Source organism: Cricetulus griseus, chromosome 4 (assembly GCF_003668045.3).
Source record: "Cricetulus griseus strain 17A/GY chromosome 4, alternate assembly CriGri-PICRH-1.0, whole genome shotgun sequence".
Lineage (NCBI taxonomy): Eukaryota > Metazoa > Chordata > Mammalia > Rodentia > Cricetidae > Cricetulus > Cricetulus griseus.
Window position 1 is genome coordinate 230,071,225 of NC_048597.1, and position 19,876 is coordinate 230,091,100.

Here is a 19,876-nt window from a genome sequence, read left to right on the forward strand (position 1 = left end):
CCAGAATGTGCCTCTGCCACTAAACTACAAGTCTTTTCTTTTTCCTTGATCTCCACATGGACCACCATCCCTGTTCCTCCTCTGGCCTGGCCAAGCCCCCTATTGGTTGTCTTTCCTCCCTGCCTACTCTGACTGTGAAGTGCCCAGTGATGTGCACAGCAAACCCCAGGGCACCGCATGGGTCCTTATCTTGCATTCCTAGGACCTATTATGGCTATGAGGCACCATGGGAGTGCACAGTTCCCCATATGCACTGGCCCACTAAGGCTCTCCCATGGTTTGCATGCCAGGGACAACCTCTCCAGCAAACCTAAGGCAGGGCCTTAACAGTCAGGCTTATTTGGGGAAACAGGTATGACTACCACATACTTAGGTCCGCCCCCATTTCTTAGGTTGGCTGTAATGGAGTCAGGCCCAGGTGAGGAGTTGGGAAATCAAAGGAGTTTTTGTTTGTTTGTTTGTTCTTAAAAGAACTATAAACTTCCCCCTGCATTTTCCTACCCACCCAGTTTTCTTGGAAGCAAGACTCCTTGTTAGGTTATGCAATTGCCGTCCACACTGAGGTTCCAGCTGTGAGTAATGAACCTCTCCCACTTAAGAAAGCGGGGGGTGGGAGGGGGGCGGGTGGTGCTCTTTCCATCAGTTAAGGGGCCCTGCATGTGTCCTGCTTCCAGCTGGGTGCCTCGCCCTTGACACCTCCACAGGTCACTGGTTAACCTTCTAGGTTCCTTCTCCTGGGCCTGGACATCATGCTCTTCCCCAGCCAAATGATCAAGGGTGGTCCTGACAGCAGGGAAAAGCTGATGACATGATACTGCATCTATTTTTGTCCATCTTTTTTTCCTCTTGAGACAGGGACTCGTGGGTTTTAACCCCTGAACCTTCTGTCTCAGACTCTCAAGTGCTGTGATTACAGGTGTGCACAATGCCCTGTTTATCCCATGCTAAGGATCAAACCCAGGGCTTCCTGCATGCTAGGCAAGCTCTCTCCCAACTGAGCTACACCACAGCCCTGCATTTCTATTATTTTTTAAAAGGTCCAACTCACAGAAAATTTCAACTGCTCTGCAAAGGACTTTCTCCCCAGAAGGCATTTTTGAATGAGTGGTCCACCTGGGCTACCTTGCTGTCTAAAGCTGAAAGCATGCTCATACATTGTTGGAGCTGAGACAGGAACAGGAACACAACTCTGCCATGGGTGCCCATCAGTTATCAACCGTGCCCTTCAGTTTCCAAGGGTCAGGGTCCCGTCCAGAATTATTTGTGGCATTGAATTGTGTGTCCATCTCCTCCAGCCTGACGCTGATGCTAGTGTGATGGCTCTTGATCTACACAATCCCCAAATGCTGCTGGGTTCACACTACAGACAGCTCCTTCAGGCAAGCCGTACCCCCACGGATGGGTCCCCAGCATTCTTTAAGTGTTTGCTTTCTGGCAGTGTGACACATTTGGGCTCATTTCCTGCCTCTTGGGTAGAGTGTTGTATTCTGTGCTCGGATGCCAAGAGGATTCAAGGCTTTGGAGGATTTGCAGCTCCAAGGCCCTGCCAAGGACAGCTGGGAGGCAGATGTATCTGCATGCTTATGTCAACTACACAATGGATTTCTCTGAATGTGCTCATGTTCCCAGGGGCTCACTGGTAACTCTGCCTTTAACCATGCTCTGCAGGGTTCATTCCAACTTCCTCTTTCTACATGGTCATACATCCCTTCTCTGAAATGTGTGAACCTAGTTCCCACATCTTTAGTAGGGTCTGCATATGCCATCTGTGTCCCTGTGGTCTCTGCTTGCACAGTTCTTCCTCCCGTGCTTGGACCCCTGCACTATAGCAGGGCCTCCACCTTTCTGGCATGCCTCACTCCACCCTGCAGAGCTCCCACGCCCCTTGCTGCACACCCAGGGGACATCACTGCAGATCCCTCTCTGCCACCACTGCTCTAAGGCCTTCTGATTCCCTTCTCTGCTCTGGTCTCCTCTTTCACTCTGTCCCTCTTGTGACTTCAGGACAGATTTTTGAGGGAAAAAATGTGAGAAAAGGAAGGTCTATCTTGTGTTTTTGTAATGAAAAAGAAGCACAAAAATCACAAAATAATCACAAGCATTTTGGGTCATTAAGGCTGCTACACTGTCCCTTAGTCTCAATTTCCTTAACAAAATGGGAAGGGACAATTCTGTGGGTGCAGAGACTCATTGAGCCAATGCCAGGACTGACCTGGCTCCTGCCTGAAATAATCACTGGATGGATTGAGCAATGACAGCTATTGGCTGTCTATTGGAATCCCTTGAAATGCAGTATTCTGGGAGGCTAGCCAAACTGCTGGGTCCACAGCCGTGTAGCTATGGCTCCAAAGCCTTTCTCCTTTGGCAGGCTTGCTTCACTTTTTTCCCCGTTTTGCATGTCCTCAGCCAAGTTTTCAGAGGGTTTCCAAGGCAGAGGTCCTTGTGTCCACAGCCTTAAGACGTGCCGCGCAGGCTGCAGTGACCACTGCTTTCGGACCCAGGCATTGCAACCAGAAGCAGCAGTATGGGATTTTGGGGCACCTACCTGCTCTTCTGCCTCTTCTCCATCTTGTCCCAGGGCACTACAGAGACACCCACCCCCAAGACCAAGAAAGCTACAAATGTCAAGAAAGGTAAGCACGGGGCAGCTGCCCTCCTTATGCTACCTCATGCCCCTTCCTCTCATGTCTGATTTTGATGAGTCCCCCTGGGACCTTTGTTCTCACAGCTGGGATGGTTGTCAGAACTTCAAGAGTCTCTGACTCTTAGAATGGAGAATAACCTTATAGATTTTTCTAAACTGGCATTTACTCCCCCTCTGGTACCCAATATGTTAAAGAAATCAAACCTCCAGCTTGGAGATGGTCAGTTCCCACGAGGGAGCACCAGCCTGGGTTTCCTCAACTGTGAGCCTAGGAGGGGTAGAATTTGCTGGAAAGTCTTGCAGTCAACATTTAATAATGTAAAATATATAAAGCCCCCTGGACAAGCTTTTGCTTGGCTCACAGAGGGGAAATGTGGACTCTTAACTTCCATGGGGCATCAGCCCTATGACCTCAGACTGAGCTGAGAACATCTCTGCTCTCCTCTGAGATGCTGAGGCTGAGGTCATCCTGAGTGGGTGGATATGGTAATGTAATGGCCAAGGCTGACACCCCTACAGGACAGGGAGGGTGGCATGAGACTCCCTGAGGTGGAGACTCAGAGAAATAGCACTAGAGGCCAGCCAAAGGAAAGGGTGTGATGAATCTCCAGGCTCTTAATACCTGGATAGTGAAATACAAAAATCAGCATTTAGGAGCACAAGGCTACAGCAAAAACAGGCGGAACTCAGTTGGTCAGGTACTTGCCTAGTGTCTGCAAGGAACTGGGTTGATCCCCAGCATCACACAGAACCCAAGTGGTGATACACAGTAACCCCAGCACTCTGGAGCCGAGGCAAGAGAGTTATAAATTCAAGGTTATCTTCAATTATATAGCAAATTTCAGGCCAGCCAAAACTACAGAATCCCTGTCTCAAAAAACAAAACTCCAAGAGTTAGAGTTACAGCTTCCTGTGTGCTTTGTTGTGAGTGCTTGCCTATAAGGTGTGACATCCTGTTCCCATCTTCAGCACTTAAACAACAAAACAAAGCTGGGTATCACCATAATCTCAGTGCACACACCTTTAATCTCAGTGCTCTGGAGGTAGAGGCAGGCAGGTCTCTGAGTTTGAGGCCTGCCTAGTCTACATAGGTGGTGTTGGCCACACAAGGATACACGGGGAGACCCTGTCTCAAAAAAAAAAAAAAAAAAAAAAAAAAAAAAAAAAAACAAATACCAAAGACTACATTTACAATGTGAACAAAATTCAAAACAGAATGGATACTATATTGACATCATTTTGACAAAGGGATTTATCATGAGGCGTGTGTATGTGGAGATGAATCCCACTAACATGTGTCAATACTTATTTCCAAAATGTGAACAGGCTAACTAAAAGTAAATATCTGTTGAGTATGTATAGAACTATTCCAGAAAGACCTACAAATGTAACAGAGACTGCTTCTGGAAAGAAAAGCAGAGAGCAGTCTGAATTGGGAAAGAGAATTTTTGGATGGTTTTGATTCAGATGAACATACAATGGTTGTCTACAAAATGCTCATTTTAAAATAGGGGGACGGAATACCCTGCATGGTTCTGTCCACGAGCATTGCTGGCATTGCCACTAAGGCCTGTGGTGTGAAGGATTTAGATCCAAAGGCAGGATATGGAAAATGATTGCCAGTCTCTCAAGTTTTCCTCAGTCTTGTAAATCGTGTCAGTTGTGGGAAAGGAGAGGATAAGGGCAGGACTGTTTCAGTCTTCAGTAATGACCACACACTAGCTCTGGTCCTTGATGGCTCTCTTGGGAGCTCGAGCTAACACCCTGGTTCTGCTTCCGACTCACGTTATCTACACGGTGCCCTGTGTTGGTGCTCCATATGATTGTGCACAGCTTCTGTGAACCCAGAGGTTGAGGCAGAGGTGCAGTGACCCTGGTTGCTGGATCCAACCCTATCCGCTTTGCTATTGTTCCTCTTGCTGTTATTTTTCCACACTTGATAAGTTACATCACTGATTTTTGTACATGCAAGTTTGTCTTTTTGTTTGTTAATTGTTTATTTGCTCGCTTGTTTTTGACACAGGGTTTCTCTGTGTGGCCCTGACTGTCCTGGAACTCACTCTGTAGACCAGGCTGGCCTCAAGATCTGCTTGCCTCTGCCTCCCGAATGCTGGGATTAAAGGTGTGCACCACTACTACCTGCAAGTCCATCTCTTGGCTACAATTCTTTGGCAAAGCTTCTAGTGGGTGGACAAAGGCTCTGACCTCATGAATGTGGACTTTCCATGAAATGGCCCATGAAGGAACTCCCTACCCTTTGCCTCAAGCCATGTAGAGCTTTCCAAGGAACCTCTGAGACTTCAGAAAGACAGAGGTCCACCCCACAGCTCTCAACTCTCTCTCTCTCTCTCTCTCTCTCTCTCTCTCTCTCTCTCTCTCTCTCACACACACACACACACACACACACACACACACACACACACACTGAGTACCCCTCACCTACACCTGCAGATGCACTTGTCATCCACACAGGAAGTCCGTATAAGAGATGTCATGTACCATGGAGCAGATGGGAAGAGTGTGGCTCTGTGGCTACTTGGATCAGGCCTTTGGGCTAGCTGCTCTACCATCCTAAGCAGGTCATTTAAATCTGGCCTGAGTTTCCTTGTTTGTGAAATGGTGAATATCCAGGATGGTACTTGCCCATAACTTAGGGCTGGCTATGAGCATGGTTGAGGTGGTGCACAGCAAGCCCGAGGCCCGCAGTGGTTGCTTTCTGGGAAGTGGCTCCCCTGCTCTCGGGAGCACACACTCTGTGCTATGTCATTTCTCCTCAGTCATTTCAGAATGTTCGTGTCCTCTCCCTGTAAACATGAGAAGGGGGAGCTGTGTTGGTAAACCTGTGTCTCTGTCACCCTCCACGAAAGACTGGGGCTCGCTGTCTCTGCTTGGTCCCTATTCTGGAAGAATTGACTTCTGTGATTTTTATGACCCATAAATAGAGCAGTGAGGTGGCTGTTGCCCCAACTCCTGCTAATCCCAACCCCACCATGACAAATGCAGGATAGGGAACCCTGGAGAGTTAACAGGAACAGGCAAAATGGGGCTGTGGGAGGATCAGATTCTTAGGCAGGGGCAGAGATGGAAGGAACACCGAGAGATCTAGGCTGGGAGACGTAATTTCCCCTTGCCCCTTTGGGGCTGGCAGACAGGGAATGGAACATATGCCTACTTCGGGTTTTCATTGCCTCATGACTCTCTGTCCTAGACGTGGTGAGCCCAAAGATGTTTGAGGAGCTCAAGAGCAGGCTGGACAGCCTGGCCCAGGAAGTGGCCCTGCTGAAGGAGCAGCAGGCCTTGCAGACCGGTGAGTGCAATATGGCTGCGTGGAGGAACACACCCAAGAAGAGGCCAGACTGGTAATGGGCATCCTCGAGGAAGAAGGCTTGGTTTCCAGCCAGCGCCAAGCTCACAAGGCTCTGCCTCACATGCTTCCTCGGGGAAGGTTGCATAGCTCACACCTGTGAGACCCATCCAGTCAGGCACAGCTGTGTGTAGTCACAGCTAGAGGGTGTGGATGTGGAGTGCCCCAGTGATCCCAGCAGGATCCTACCACTGCCTAGTGGGAGTTAGAGCTCTGGATCAGGGCCAGGAATTGTAGTACAACCTAGGCCAGACAGGGAAACTGTATTTACTAGTGTCACAGCCCTGGGACACATTACCCCCCTTCCCATGTCCATCCCCACTGTGTGTCTGCAGCTTTACAGATAACCAGGCCAGCATTTGCCAGTCCCTACGTAAAGATACAAAGCTGATGGGGCTGGGGAGATGGCATGGCAACTAAGAATGCTATTGCTTTCATAAAGGACCAGAGTTTGATTCCCGGCACCGAGTCTGGTGGCTCACAACTACCTGTAACTCCAGTTCCAAAGGATCTAACACTTCCTATCCTCCATGGGCACTGCACTCATGTGCATTAACTCTCTCTCTCTCTCTCTCTCTCTCTCTCTCTCTCTCTCTCTCTCACACACACACACACACACACACACACAAACACACACACACTTTAAAAATAAAAATAAGGTCAGGCCTGGTGGTACACACCTTTAATCCCAGCACTTGGTAGGCAGATTCTGAGTTCAAGGCCAGCCTGTCTGTCTACAGAGTACATTCCAGGCAGGTCAGGGTCATACAGTGGGAATCTATCTCAAAGATGAAAGGACGAAGGCCTCATAGTCCAGGCACTCTAAAGGCCAGGAGAGCCAGCCTCTGTTTTCTTGTTTGAGGTAGCCCAAACAGGCTGGCTAAAAGCACAGAGCTTTGGGGCCAGGCCAGTCCTCCTTCACGTTGGTTGTCCTTCTCACCATGGTCTCCATGCAGGATCTCTATTCCCACTCCCCCTGTGACCTTGCCTCAGTTCCTTGGTGTGTAGTGAGCAATGCCATGTGTGTGCTTGACCCTGATCTAGGTCTATGATGCATGCACCAGAGTGCTCCAGAGTCTATAAACAAACACTTCCATGAGGCCTCATTGTCAAATCCCTCAGAGACACCGGGATGTTTCTCTAGAATATTCGCTGAGTGAAATGGCCGAGTGCATGGGGTAGGGGCCGATATGTACCCCTGACATATGTGGCTCCATAAGTAACACCGTACCCCATCTGCCCCGTGTTTAAGTTAGAAATCAAGCTAAACACAAACAACTACACCAAGCTCACCACAAGTCCCTTCCTCCTAACCTGGGAGGCCAGTGTTCCACCGAGCACTCTAGTTCAGAATGCCCTTTGGGAAAGCCTGCCTGTCCCCAGCCGTCTTCTGCTGCCAATGTTCTGCAGTCTCAGCGCATTCTCCCAGCTCCACCCCACCAGCCAGGGACCTGGCCTGGGCAGAGGTCCCTGTGTTGATCCCCTGTGGTAAAGCTTGCTGGCCCTCAAGTGCATGGGGTAGGGGCCGATACGTACCCCTGACATATGTGGCTCCATAAGTAACACCGTACCCCATCTGCCCCGTGTTTAAGTTAGAAATCAAGCTAAACACAAACAACTATAAACAACTACTCAGGCAGGGGAGGTAGGCGCTAAGTACCTGGACTGTGAGCTAGTGGCTTGATCCTAGGGAGGAGCCAAGTGATGGAGCTCGGTGTAGGAGGCTCTGGCTAGTTGGGGAAGCTGCCTTTGAGATGCAGTGGACTGAGGAGGTCGCATGCCTGGAGAGGGTGAAGAAGGAAGCAGACCCAAGAGAGGCTAAGCTTAGAATAAGCTTGGTGCCAATCTCTGTGGCCCAGGAGACTATCCTGCTCTGGGCAGAGACCAGGTGACTTTTGCACTCCCTTCATCCCTGGAAGTCAGTGACCCTGGCTAAGGAGCCCGTTGCATCAGAGGGATGGTCATTCCTGGCACATCATCTTGACCAGTAATCTGAGTCCTTCAGGGTCTGCCACAGCAGGGTGGATGGGATAGGATGGAGGCTGGGGGCAGTCTGGAAGAGGTCTATTTGGCCTGGGGCATCTGAAATTTATGTGACAGCTATCTCTCCTTGCAGTGTGCCTGAAGGGCACCAAGGTAAACTTGAAGTGCTTCCTGGCCTTCACCCAGCAGAAGACCTTCCACGAGGCGAGCGAGGACTGCATCTCGCGCGGGGGCACGCTGGGCACGCCGCAGTCGGGGCTAGAGAACGAGGCACTGTTCGAGTACGCGCGCCAGAGCGTGGGTAGCGAGGTAGAGATCTGGATGGGCCTTAACGACATGGCGTCGGAAGGCGCCTGGGTGGACATGACCGGCGGCCGCCTGGCCTACAAGAACTGGGAGACGGAGATCACGGCGCAGCCTGACGGCGGCAAAGCCGAGAACTGCGCCGCCCTGGCCGTAGCGGCCAACGGCAAGTGGTTCGACAAGAGATGCCGCGACCAGTTGCCTTACATCTGCCAGTTTGCCATCGTATAGGCGGGCCCTGAGCAAAGGGGCGCGGCCTGGGCCAGGCAGGAGTGAGGACCACAAAGAGGCGGGGCTGCTGGTGGGTGGGGCTTATGGGTGGCTAAGGGGCGGGGCATCTATGGGCGGAGTCGAACGTCAGTGAGCGCTGTGTGCCTGGTGGTTCCTGGTAAGAGAAAAGCTGATGCAGGGCCCTGAGAGGGGAGCGGAAACCTTTCTGTCCTGGGTTCCTTCTTGTCTGGTTTTTGCAAATAAAGTTGGTTCAGAATCCCCGGATTTGGCTGGTCGCCAGGTCAGGGTGGGGAGAAGATTCCAGGAGCCTGGCCTCTAACCCAGGAGGGCCTCAGTCACATTTCCAGCGAGCTTTTTGTAGAGGCCACTCCCCTCTGTTAGAATACAACACGCACTCCAAGTTTGGCGGGTGTGTGGGGGGTACTATCCTGTCTGTTGCTGGGGATCCATCGGGGGATGCCCTGACATGCAGAGGTGGGCTGTAGGGTAAAGGGTGAATGGGTTGCCAAGGCTTCCCAGGGAAATTACTATCTGCCTCTACCCTCATCCCAGAGGGGCTGGTCCAGGAGCCAAATATGAGTTTGCCTGGCTAGTGTGTCCCGTTCCCTCCCACTCCTTACAGCCAGTCAGCCAGTCAGGGGTTCCACACTGTTCCATGTACACACAGATCATCACTGAGCCCACCGTATTGTAGGGACTTTAAATATATAGTCTGGTTCAGTTTTATCCACCCAGGACAATATGTGTTACTCTGTCTTACAATAAGGAAGTCTCAGCATAGGGAAGTTCAGTGGCTCCAGCCAATGAAAACCTAGTGATTGCAAAGCCAGGGCTCAACACTGGACTGATCCCACAGGCCTGAACCTTACCACCACCATTACTTACTGGTCTCTCATGACTAGAACGCTCCAAAAATGAAACACAAGTAGCCTAGTGCCTCCCTTTCCCCAAGTGGCTAACTGTGATCTGGCCTACATCACCCCTGTGGACCCAGCTCTGCTACTTTCTCCTAATCCCCTTAGCACAGCCATTAGTCACTAGAGGGACCTTCCCAGCGCCTTCTGCTTCTGGATAGGCCCACAGTTCCTTGACATCACTTCCACACTGATGGCAGTGTGATTTGATCGACTGGGATAGGAGGCAGCTTGTAGTGAGTTGTATACTCCCAGGCTTCATGTCGTTGGCCCAGCAGTGTATGGAATACAGAGTCATGGGCAGGGTGATGAGAGCCATAGCTGTTAGTGTTGGAACATTCAAGGGTGAGGCCTGTTCTCAGATGGCCAGCCAGCAGGGCAGCTGACACTAAGAGTTCTGACCCCAATAGTCCTGGTCAGATTTCCTTAATAGTATGTTGTTCCTGAGAAGTTGTGGGGTAGAAAGGCAACCTGGGAAGGCAATAAACCTTGCCTGCTTCCATCAGAAGATGGCAGTGTGGGAAAGAGAATGATTTCCTGTTCTTCATCCACCTGGAATGGTCTTGGGTTTAAAGCACCTATATGCTGCAAATTCAGTCCACCTGTCCTCCCAGCTCTGTTTGGTTTTTTTTTAGAAAAGATCTCATTGTGTTGTTCAGGTGGACTTTGGCTTTGAGCTCCAGGGTTCATGCATGAAATCCTCCTGCCTTGAAAGGCCGATTCTTCACCACATCCTGATCTTTCCATGCATAAGGTATAAAAAGCTCTAGGGTGGAAGTCAGAGGGACACTTTGAAAGACTCGTAAGATCCATTTTGCTAATTTAATACTTTTGTTTGTTTTTGTTTTTCAAGACAAGGTTTCTCTGTGTAGTCTTGGCAGGCAGATCTTGTGAGTTCAAAGCCAGCCTGGTCTACAGAGTGAGTTCTAGGACAGTCAAGGCTACAGAGAGAAACCCTGTCTTGAAAAACCAAAACTAGGGCCGGGCGTTGGTGTCGAAAGCCTTTAATCCCAGCACTTGGGAGGCAGAGGCAGGCGGATCTCTGTGAGTTCAAGGCCAGCCTGGTCTCTAGAGCAAGTGCCAAAATAGGCTCCAAAGCTACACAGAGAAACCCTGTCTCGAAAAACCAAAACCAAACAAAACAAATCTATTTCAGAGTTTTTAGGGTTATTTCTGAGGCCCAGTGTCAGGTTCTTCCTCACCTATTTTTCATCATCCACCAACTCGAGTAAGAAGATAGTTTATCAGTAAGTTGGAAATCCTGGCCCAACCCTCAGAACACCTCCCTCCTTCTCCAGCAAAAGGCACTGTTGTTTCAGGCACTGTGGAAACACAGCTGAGCTAATCTTAAAATGAAATTGCCACAGGGGAGGGTAAGCTAAGGTCTCACAGCTAGCTCAGATGAACTCTAGGAGTTTGTTTCCTGTGGAAAGCAGCTGATGGTGCAACATACATCTCCAAACAGCCCACTAGCTGGGTCCTTCTTGTGGCCAAATGCCCACCTTGCTGTCTCTACCCCACTCGGCCAGCTCTTGAGCTATCACTGTATGGAGGAATACTTGGATTTTGAAGTTTGGAGACCATGGGAAGGAGTTTGATTTTGGCCCCAAGAATTGTTTTTATGTTGTTGAGAGCTAAGCTAGGCTAGAGAGATGGCTTTAGTGGTTAAGAGCACTGGCTGCTCTCTTCCAGGAGTCCTGAGTTCAATTCCTAGCATTCACATGACTGCTCACAACTACCTATAATTGTAATCCCATGGGATCTGATGCCCTCTTCTGGTGTGCAGATGTAGGTGCAGACAAAACACTCAGATACGTAAATCTAAAAAAAACAAAAACAAAAACAAAAAAAAGCTAAGCTATGAGGTAAGAAAATGTTTTTTTTTGGTTTTTTTTGTTGTTGTTGTTTTTGGTTGAGGACAGGCAGGTTTAAACACCAGATCAATAGCAAGAAAATTTCTCTAAATTCTAGAGTTTTCTTCTTTTTTTCTTCTTAAAATAATTACATTTTATTTTATTTTTGGGTTTTTTGAGACAGGGTTTCTCTGTTTAGTCCTGACTGTCCTGTATCTTGCTCAGTTGGCCAGGCTGGCTTCACACTCACAGAGATCAGCCTGCCTCTGCCTTCTGAGTGCCAGGATTAAAAGTGTGCACCACTGGCCGGGCGTTGGTGGTGAACACCTTTAATCCCAGCACCTGGGAGGCAGAGGCAGGCGGATCTCTGCGGCCAGCCTGGTCTACAGAGTGAGTGCCAGGATAGGCTCCAAAGCTACACAGAGAAACCCTGTCTCAAGGGAAAAAACAAAAACAAAAACAAACAAAAAACTGTACACCACCACTGCTGGGCATTTGAGTTTTTTCTTTTTATTTTTTTTTAAGGATTTATTTATTTATTTATTACAAATACAGTGTTCCATGTATGCCTGCATACCAGAAGAGGGCATCAGATTTCATTCTTAACTGGATAAACAATGAAGCAGATTTTCAGTTACTCTACAGCGGCTGCCCTGGGCTAGGAAGGAACGCTTGATTTAGAGTTCAGCTCGGCAACTTTCTCCCCAAGTAGCCCTGTGGCTTTGGGGAGACACAGCTACAGAACTGTGGTTTGTTTCATCTGTACCATCTGCAGTAAAACACTGGGCTGATAGGGCCAAGCCCAAAGGCAGGGCCAGCCAAAGTAAAAATGGTTGTCCTCCAGCACATGCAAGGAGTGGCCAGAGGGCAGAAAGACCAGGCGCAGAGGGCACTTCAGGCCAGTGGAGTGGGTCCACACAACGAAATACATCTGAGTGCAGGACACAACAACCACAGAATATACTGGACAGAGGGCAAGAGGAAATACTCCCATCACCTGCCTCCACCCATGTCATGCGCGTCCTTCCCATAGGTGACCTACCCTCTGACCTCACAGGAGATCCAGGCAATGCTGTCTCACAGCCTGGGCAGTCTTTTGCATGTCAGACACCATCTGAGAACAAAATAGCTGGAGTTGGGATCCAGGTTTCCCCATAATGCTCTGACATTCACAGTTCTTTGAGAGCTGATGCTCTTGTGAACTGGGACGCAGAACACAAGACTCTGAGGTGGCAGGGGTGGAGGTGGGGGGAGACAGGGAAGCAAGCAAGCCTTTCCCCTCCCATACCCAAAGTGTTTCTCTGTGTAACAGCTCTGGCTGTCCAGGAACTCGTTTCATAGACCAGGCTGGCCTGGAACTCACAGAGATCCTTCTGCCTCTGCCTCCTGAATGCTGCTGGGATTAAAGGTGTGTGCCAACACTGCCTGGGCAACCATACTTTTTAAATGTCTGCAGGCCATACTTTCTAGGTAGGACAATTTGGGGTGTTAATACTCTAGAATGCTCTCGGTGTTTCTATCCAGTATTTATGAAGAACATTTCTACTGACAGTGGACAAAACTCAGAAGGTTCTAAGTAAAGAAAGTTCCAAACTCCCGGCTGACAGATGGCAGGACAGGTGTGGGCACGTCTCCTACACAGAGCTCCATCACGTCAGTGTGTGCAAAGTACTCTGCTTGGCATCAGTCCTTTTGACAATGGTTTCTGTAACTTTGCAAAGTGTGTGTTGGGAGGGGCTTGTCACTTAAATAGGAATTTTTTATATTCCGGTATATTCTGTGGTTGCTGCGCACTGTGATTCTGCAGGCACTGAGACTTCTGGGTTTTCGGCAAAACTCTGAATAGAAGTTATTCTTCAGGCAGCCTGTGTCAGGTCAGGGCTGTGAGCTCTGCCACACTGGATTGTCTCAGTCAGCTTCTCTGTTGTGGGAGTTCATATTACAGATATCTACCCAGCAGGTCTGTCTAGAATGTTCCTCACTTTTCCACCTGCCCACTCAAGATGGCTGTAACACTGGCCTCCTTGCAAGAGGCCCTAGAAAATGAGTAGAGAAGGGCTGCCTGACCTCAGCACTGTTGTTTGTAGACACTTAAGCGGGTCATCCTGTGTGTTAAAGTCTGTCAGCATTGACCCTGACCTCTGCCCACCCAAGCCATCAGTACCTGCTCCAGTTGGGACAACTATATCGTCTGAAAACATGGTTGATGGGACCTGTGATCCCAAATCACCCCTGATGAGAGCCACTGAGGTTGAAGGATTCCTAAAGCACCAGCCAAGGCAGGACACGATTAAGATTTCAATTTTGTCCCTTAATATCCATTACCAGGAGAGTACATTCCCACACTGAAACTCAGAATCTCTCCTATCCAGTCAGGCATGGTGGTATATACCTTTACTCCCGGAATCTGAGAGGTGAAGGCACATCTCTGAGTTGGAGGCCAGTCTGCAAAGTGAGTTCCAGGACAGCAGGCCACACAGAGAAAACTGTCTTGTAAAATCTCTTATCGAAGTAGTCCTCTCATCCCATCCTTGGGAAGCAGACACAGGAGGACTGTAAGTTAAAGTCTACCCTGGGTGACATAAAGAGACGTGTCTCAAAAAATAAAAATAAATAGTCCCACTCCATGAATTCATTCATTACTCACGATACAGGCTTTCTACCTCCCTCTGCACAGCCACTTCCCTTCAGAAATCCCCCTCATGTCTGACACCAGCTCAGCATCTGCCTTTGGCAGGTCCTGAATGGATTCAATGATTAAGAACCTTGTACCAGCCAGCGGCACCTTTAATCCCAGCACTTGGGAGGCAAAGGCAGGTGGATCTCTCTGAGTTTGAGACCAACATGGTCTACAGTGTGAGTTCCAGGACAGCCAGGGCTACCCAGAGAAACCCTGTCTTGAAAAACACACACACACACACACACAAAAAGAGGAAACAAACGAACAAACTTGTACTAGAGGGGGCCTGGAGAGATGACTCAGTGGTTAAGAGCATTGATCCCAGAGGACCCGGGTTCAATTTCCAGCAACCATATGGCAGCTCATAATCGTCTGTAAGTCCAAGGTCTGACACCCTCACATGCAGGCAAAACACCAATGCAAATAATAAGTTATCATTATAAAAAAAGAAAGAAAGAAACTTGTACCAGGTTCAGCAAGATCAGCCACTTAAGATGCTTGCTGCAGAGCCTGGGATCCGAGTTTGATCCCTGGAACACACAAGGCGGACAAAGAGTTATAACTAACGGGGGCTTCTAGTAGAAATATTTATATCCTGAGCCACCTTAGCAAGGAACTGCTCCGCTCAGACCACAGGCACAAACGAAACTTCAATGATAGCATTTTATACAAAAATTGCTGGTGAGGTGCTTTCAGTTCCTGTAACCAAAATATCTAGAGGTACTTAATCTTTCTTCAAAGTAACCAACACCTGATCATCTGCTGATGCTGACAAAGTCAAACCAGTCGTAAGATAAAAGACAAAAGCAGAAAACAACCCACCACAGACGGCGAGACAGAGACCATCTTGTCCTTTTGGGATCATGCCAGTGGCCTCCAGGAGACCTAGCTACGCAGGCACACGCCTCACACGCCTCAGGCCTGGGCATGTCTTTAGCAATATTTGCCTCACATCACACAGACTCCACTGGAGTGGGTGTGGCACTTAACCACTGAGCCATCTCTCCAGCCCTCCTAATTCACTTTCTATTCTAACTTGCATTATCAAATTATCTTTTAATGTCTCTCAAACCATTTACACTTCACACGTCTTTAGTGAGTTTCTTCCCTGAGTCTTGTAAACAATGAAAACTATAACTATAGTATCTAGTCTTCAACTCCCTCAGAGACCCGTGAAGGAAATAATATTCACTGAGTAAGCACAAAGTGCAATCAAGCAACTTCCAAAAAATGTGAGGAATGACAGAAACAGCTGGCTGCCTGGACAGTCACCCATGCTTCCTCTGCAACTCTGGGGCATCCATCTTTGGCCTACAGGCTAGCATATCTAAGAGACTTTTCTGTGAAGCAGGATATTTTGAACGACTGTCCAGCCTTGTTTTGGCAAGGTTTAGCAGTCACTTTCTTTTGTGTCCTGCTTGTCCAATTTGGACAGCATACCGTCAGCAGTTGAGGTAAGGGCACTTTCTTGCCCAGTGCTTACTTTTGCCATAAAGAAAGTAAATTCCATGTGGAGTTTCTTTGATGCCCATCACCTTCTCTGAAGTAGATTGGTGTTGCCAGGAGCAGACATGTCTCATTGTCATAAAAAAAAAAGAATCTATGTAATTAAAACATCTTAAATGCCATATTCTGTAGATTCCTGAAGTGTTTGAAGAAGACCTGTCTGTCTAAAATATAGCTGTTTGACCTTGTAAACATACCTAATATAACTACAAATCCAATAGTGATAGTGACTCATTATTAACCTGAAGTTGGGATAACTAGACTAAAGTCTTAGTCTAGCTTGCTGCTTTTAACAGAATGCGTGAGAATGGTTATTTTGCAAAGAAGCGTTTATTTGGCTTGTGGTTCTGAAGGCTGGGGAGCCCCAGGCCATGGCATTGGCATCTGCTCAGTGTCTGGGGTACGTAAGTATATGTAGGTGCAGATGCTCATGTATATGTGTGGAGGCCAGAAGATGGTTCGGGTGCATTTCCTCACGTGTCCCTTATCTTTTGAGACAGAGTCTTTCTCACTGGCCTGGAACTTGTCAAGTAGGCTAGGCTGGCTTGCCAGTGAGCTACAAGGATCTGCCTGTCTCCACCTTCCCAGTGCTTGAGTTATAGGCATGTGCCACCATGCCTAGCTTAAAAATCTCTTCTTGGTAAATGCCAACTCTTGGGACCGGGAAGATGGCTCAGTTGGCAAAATGCTTGCTGTGCATTTTAAGGACCTGAGTTTGGATCCCTGGTACCTGAACAGAAGCTGAGTACAGGGGTTGGAGAGATGGCTCGTTGGGTTAAGGCACTTGCTGTTCTAGAAGAGTACCCAGGTCACTTTCCAGCACTCACATGACAGCTGACAGGCACCTGTAACTTCACTTACAGGGGATATGATGCCCTTTTCTAACCTCCAAGAACACCAGGCACACACATTGTGCACATGCATATATTTAGACAAAACACTCTTAAAAAAAAAAAAAAGCTAGGCAAGTGACATATAGCTATAATTCCAGCACTGGGGAGACCGAGGCATCCCTGACACTTACAGCCCATCTAATTTAACTAAATCAGGAGTTCCATGTTCTGTGAGAGACCTTGCCTTAAAAACTCAACTGCATCTCTGGCCTGACTCACTCACTGTCATGGCCACAGCCCTCAAAATGGAGAGCAGAATGTAAAACCTCCCCCCAAGCCATGTAGCGCAGGCTAGCCTTAACTCACAACTCTCCCTCAGTCTCCTAGTGTGGGGTTACACGTGTGTACTACCACGCCTGGCTAGGACTCATTTATTTCAGACAAAAATATTTGCTTCCCCCAGGACATGGCATCAGATGGAGTGGGGAGAGATTGCAGCAGAGTCTGATTTTCCTTGCAGTAAATTGTTGGTGAACAATGAAAAGGGAAGGCACTTAGCCCATGTGGAGCTTGGCAAAATAATCGTTGTGAACAGGGACCTCCATGGAAACGGCACAGACAGCAGCAGCTTAAACAACCCGATATGTATTTGTTTTGTATATCTTTATTTAAAAAAGTATAGGAAATGAATAAGATGTTATCGAAAATGTCTCTACATTAAATAAATTATTTTCAGGTATGCATTGCAGATCCACAGAGCCTGGTCCTCCAACCTGTACTGAAGTTACAGCTGATGGACCCTGGTTTGTCCATGGGAGAGTCAACCCTTTCCCTTCCGTATGCAGCCATAGGCCCAGCCAATGGGTGCAAGGTTTCCTGGGCATCAGCAGAGCCAAGGTAGAAAGGCACTGGGCTGACACAGTAAGAACCAACATATGAGAGTGGCCGAAAGGCAGAAGTCAGTGGAGACGGCCCCCTGCTCAGCATAGTGACTCCAAGTGACAGAAGGAGCCACAGCTGCCCCTGGCCCTTCCTGGAGGGCGGTCAGCACCATGGGCCGCTGGGTAGGAGTTAGAGGAAAGCTTCAGAAAGGAACGATGCACAAGCAGCATTCAGATATGATTACAAAGTGAACCCTCCTTTCTGGAGAGAGCTCAAGAGACCCTGGAGTTCAAACCTTCCAGGAGATCCCCAAGTGCACTGTCTCAGAGGCTGCCTGGGCCACGCTATGGGCCATGAAATGAGACGCCTTTCCAAGGTCAACTCCCTGAACATGATGAAGCATATTTATTTCTTGAAGAAGGTTTACCAGAGACACTGAACTCTGTAGTGTGCTACCTAGATCATGGCAGAGGGATTTTCCCACTCCTCTGTAAGTGGTGGGCACGCCATTCTTTGCTTTATACAGTTTAGTGCCAATTTACAGTCACAAGCACATAGCCTCACAATAGAAGCAACGGGGAAATATATATATTTTGGGGTTTTTTTGAGACAAGGTTTCTCTCTGTAGACCAGGCTGTCCTGGAACTCACAGAGACCCACCCGCCTCTGCCTCCTGAGTGCTGGGACTAAAGGCGTGTGTGCACCACCACTGCCTGGCTTATTTATATATTTTTAAAGGATCAAATTATTTTCAAAACTTGTTTATATGTCAAAGTATTGCTGCAGATGGGAGAGCCATACTCCATAGAGTTGGAAGCTCTAGGTAATTTATCTTATTTCTCACAGTAGGGGACAATAGGAGCTGTGATAAATCCTTCAGGGGTGACAGCTGTATGCAGCAAAGGACTGGGAAGTCTCTCACTGAGTGAGAGATCACACACACACACACACACACACACACACACATTCACACTCACACACATACACTCTCACTGAGTGAGAGATCACACACACACACACATTCACACTCACACACATACACTCTCACTGAGTGAGAGATCACACACACACACACACACTCACACACACATACATACACACATACACACACACACACACACACACACACACACACACACACACACACACACACACACACACTCTTTCTCTCTCTCTCTTCTGGCTGGGTAGGCCAGGCCATCAGTCATTCCTACAGGCGCATATTTAGCATATTTATCTAGTGGTCCTCAGAAACTCAAACACAGCCACCCAGACCAATTAGCATGAGGTCAAACCACTACACTAGATCAAAGGAGCCATGATTATGTTTTTAAAAGTGGGTCCTATGTACACCAGGAGGGCCTCCAACTCACTACACACTTGATGACCTTGAAATTCTAACCCTCCCGCCTCCACCTCCCCAGTGCTGGGATTACAGGTGTGCTCAGGACGGATCCCAGAGCTCTGTGCATGTTAGGCAAGCATTCTGTCAACTGAGCTATACCCCCAGCTCCACTTAAGACATGCAGACCACCAAATAAATACTACTACTACTATTAACTACCAATAATATAAAAAGCACATTGCCATTTTCATCCAGAGGACTCCAGTGAGAGCAAAGACCCCAAGTAGAGCTCCTGGGAATCCGCTAAGTCTCTGCTTATCATTGAGAATCCAGGGCTCATTGTAGTCCTGTCTGGGTGGACCATGTCTCTCTTCTGTCACTATGGCCAGCCCCAACACAACCTGAGTTCAGGAAGACCTGAGCTGTTAGGAGGCATCCCCATCAGAAGTCATAATTTACTCATCACTTGAAGGAGTCCACCAGGAAATCAGGATTTGGTGGCACAATGCAAAACCTATTTCTTCCTTCTAGTTGATTGCTGTCCCACCTGACTTCTGTTTAGGACTTCAGCTTTGCATGTGTCAATGCCTGATGCCAGGCATCTCAGCAAAGTCTTTGGAATGGGGCCAAATCATTCTTCTGTCTCCACCGGCCCCTGGATGTTGAGTAAGGGGATGTCTGTCTCCCTGACACCAACCTCCCCCTTGTTGGGGTGTGAAAAAGTGTAGGGTTCACTCTCCGACTCAGGAGGGCTATTAGGGGCTGGCTCATCTGCAGTGAACTTTGCAGTTGGGGTCCTGGAGAATACAGGGGGTGGGGATGGGGGGCAGTCCCCCATGGGGCCCTGGAAGGGCCGGTAGGTGTCCACCTCTGGCTGGATGAAGGAACCACCAGAGTCCTGTAGAAGGTGCCCATATACCATGGTGTCGTCGATGACCGCGTACACATGAGAGTCATTGTCCTTTCTTCTTTTCTGGAAATTTTGAATCTGAGGTATCTGGGTGTTGACATTGCCATTGTAGATACCCACAGCAGGGCCCTTGTTGATCTTCTTCCTGTTTGTAGAGAGTGACAACAGAACGTCAGAGGAGCTGGGCATCCCAGCGGTTCTAACCTTCTCTCCTGAGTCCTTGAAGCCTATTGGCATTTGAAGCTGAAACTGTGCTAGGGGCTACTGGTAACCAAACAGCTTTTGTCTCAGGTTTCCCAGGTGGAAATTGAAGAGGATCATAAATGGAAGAGGTGGTTTAGGTGAATTTATTTCGACTCTGATAGACTTGAGGGGACCAACAATGCAGGTGCTCCCCCTGTTTCTTCCCAGTAATAGGGTTGCACAAG

The 19,876-nt window shown here is 48.5% G+C and overlaps 2 protein-coding genes across 2 annotated transcripts in view; one reads left to right on the forward strand and one right to left on the reverse strand.

Annotated features, from left to right (window-relative positions):
• Nucleotides 1-669: 669 nt before the first annotated feature.
• Nucleotides 670-8,781, forward strand: Clec3b (C-type lectin domain family 3 member B). Its single transcript, XM_027415508.2, has 3 exons — nt 670-2,633; nt 5,853-5,951; nt 8,125-8,781. The coding sequence occupies exons 1-3, from the start codon at nt 2,525-2,527 to the stop codon at nt 8,523-8,525; spliced, it is 609 nt and encodes a 202-aa protein (XP_027271309.1). The 5' UTR covers nt 670-2,524; the 3' UTR covers nt 8,526-8,781.
• A 9,575-nt stretch (nt 8,782-18,356) lies between these two features.
• Cdcp1 (CUB domain containing protein 1) overlaps nt 18,357-19,876 on the reverse strand; it is a 39,794-nt gene continuing 38,274 nt past the window's right edge. Inside the window, exon 9 of the mRNA XM_027415509.2 lies at nt 18,357-19,593. Within this exon, the coding sequence (XP_027271310.1) occupies nt 19,170-19,593 (424 nt within the window). The 3' untranslated portion in view covers nt 18,357-19,169. The remainder of the gene's footprint in view (nt 19,594-19,876) is intronic.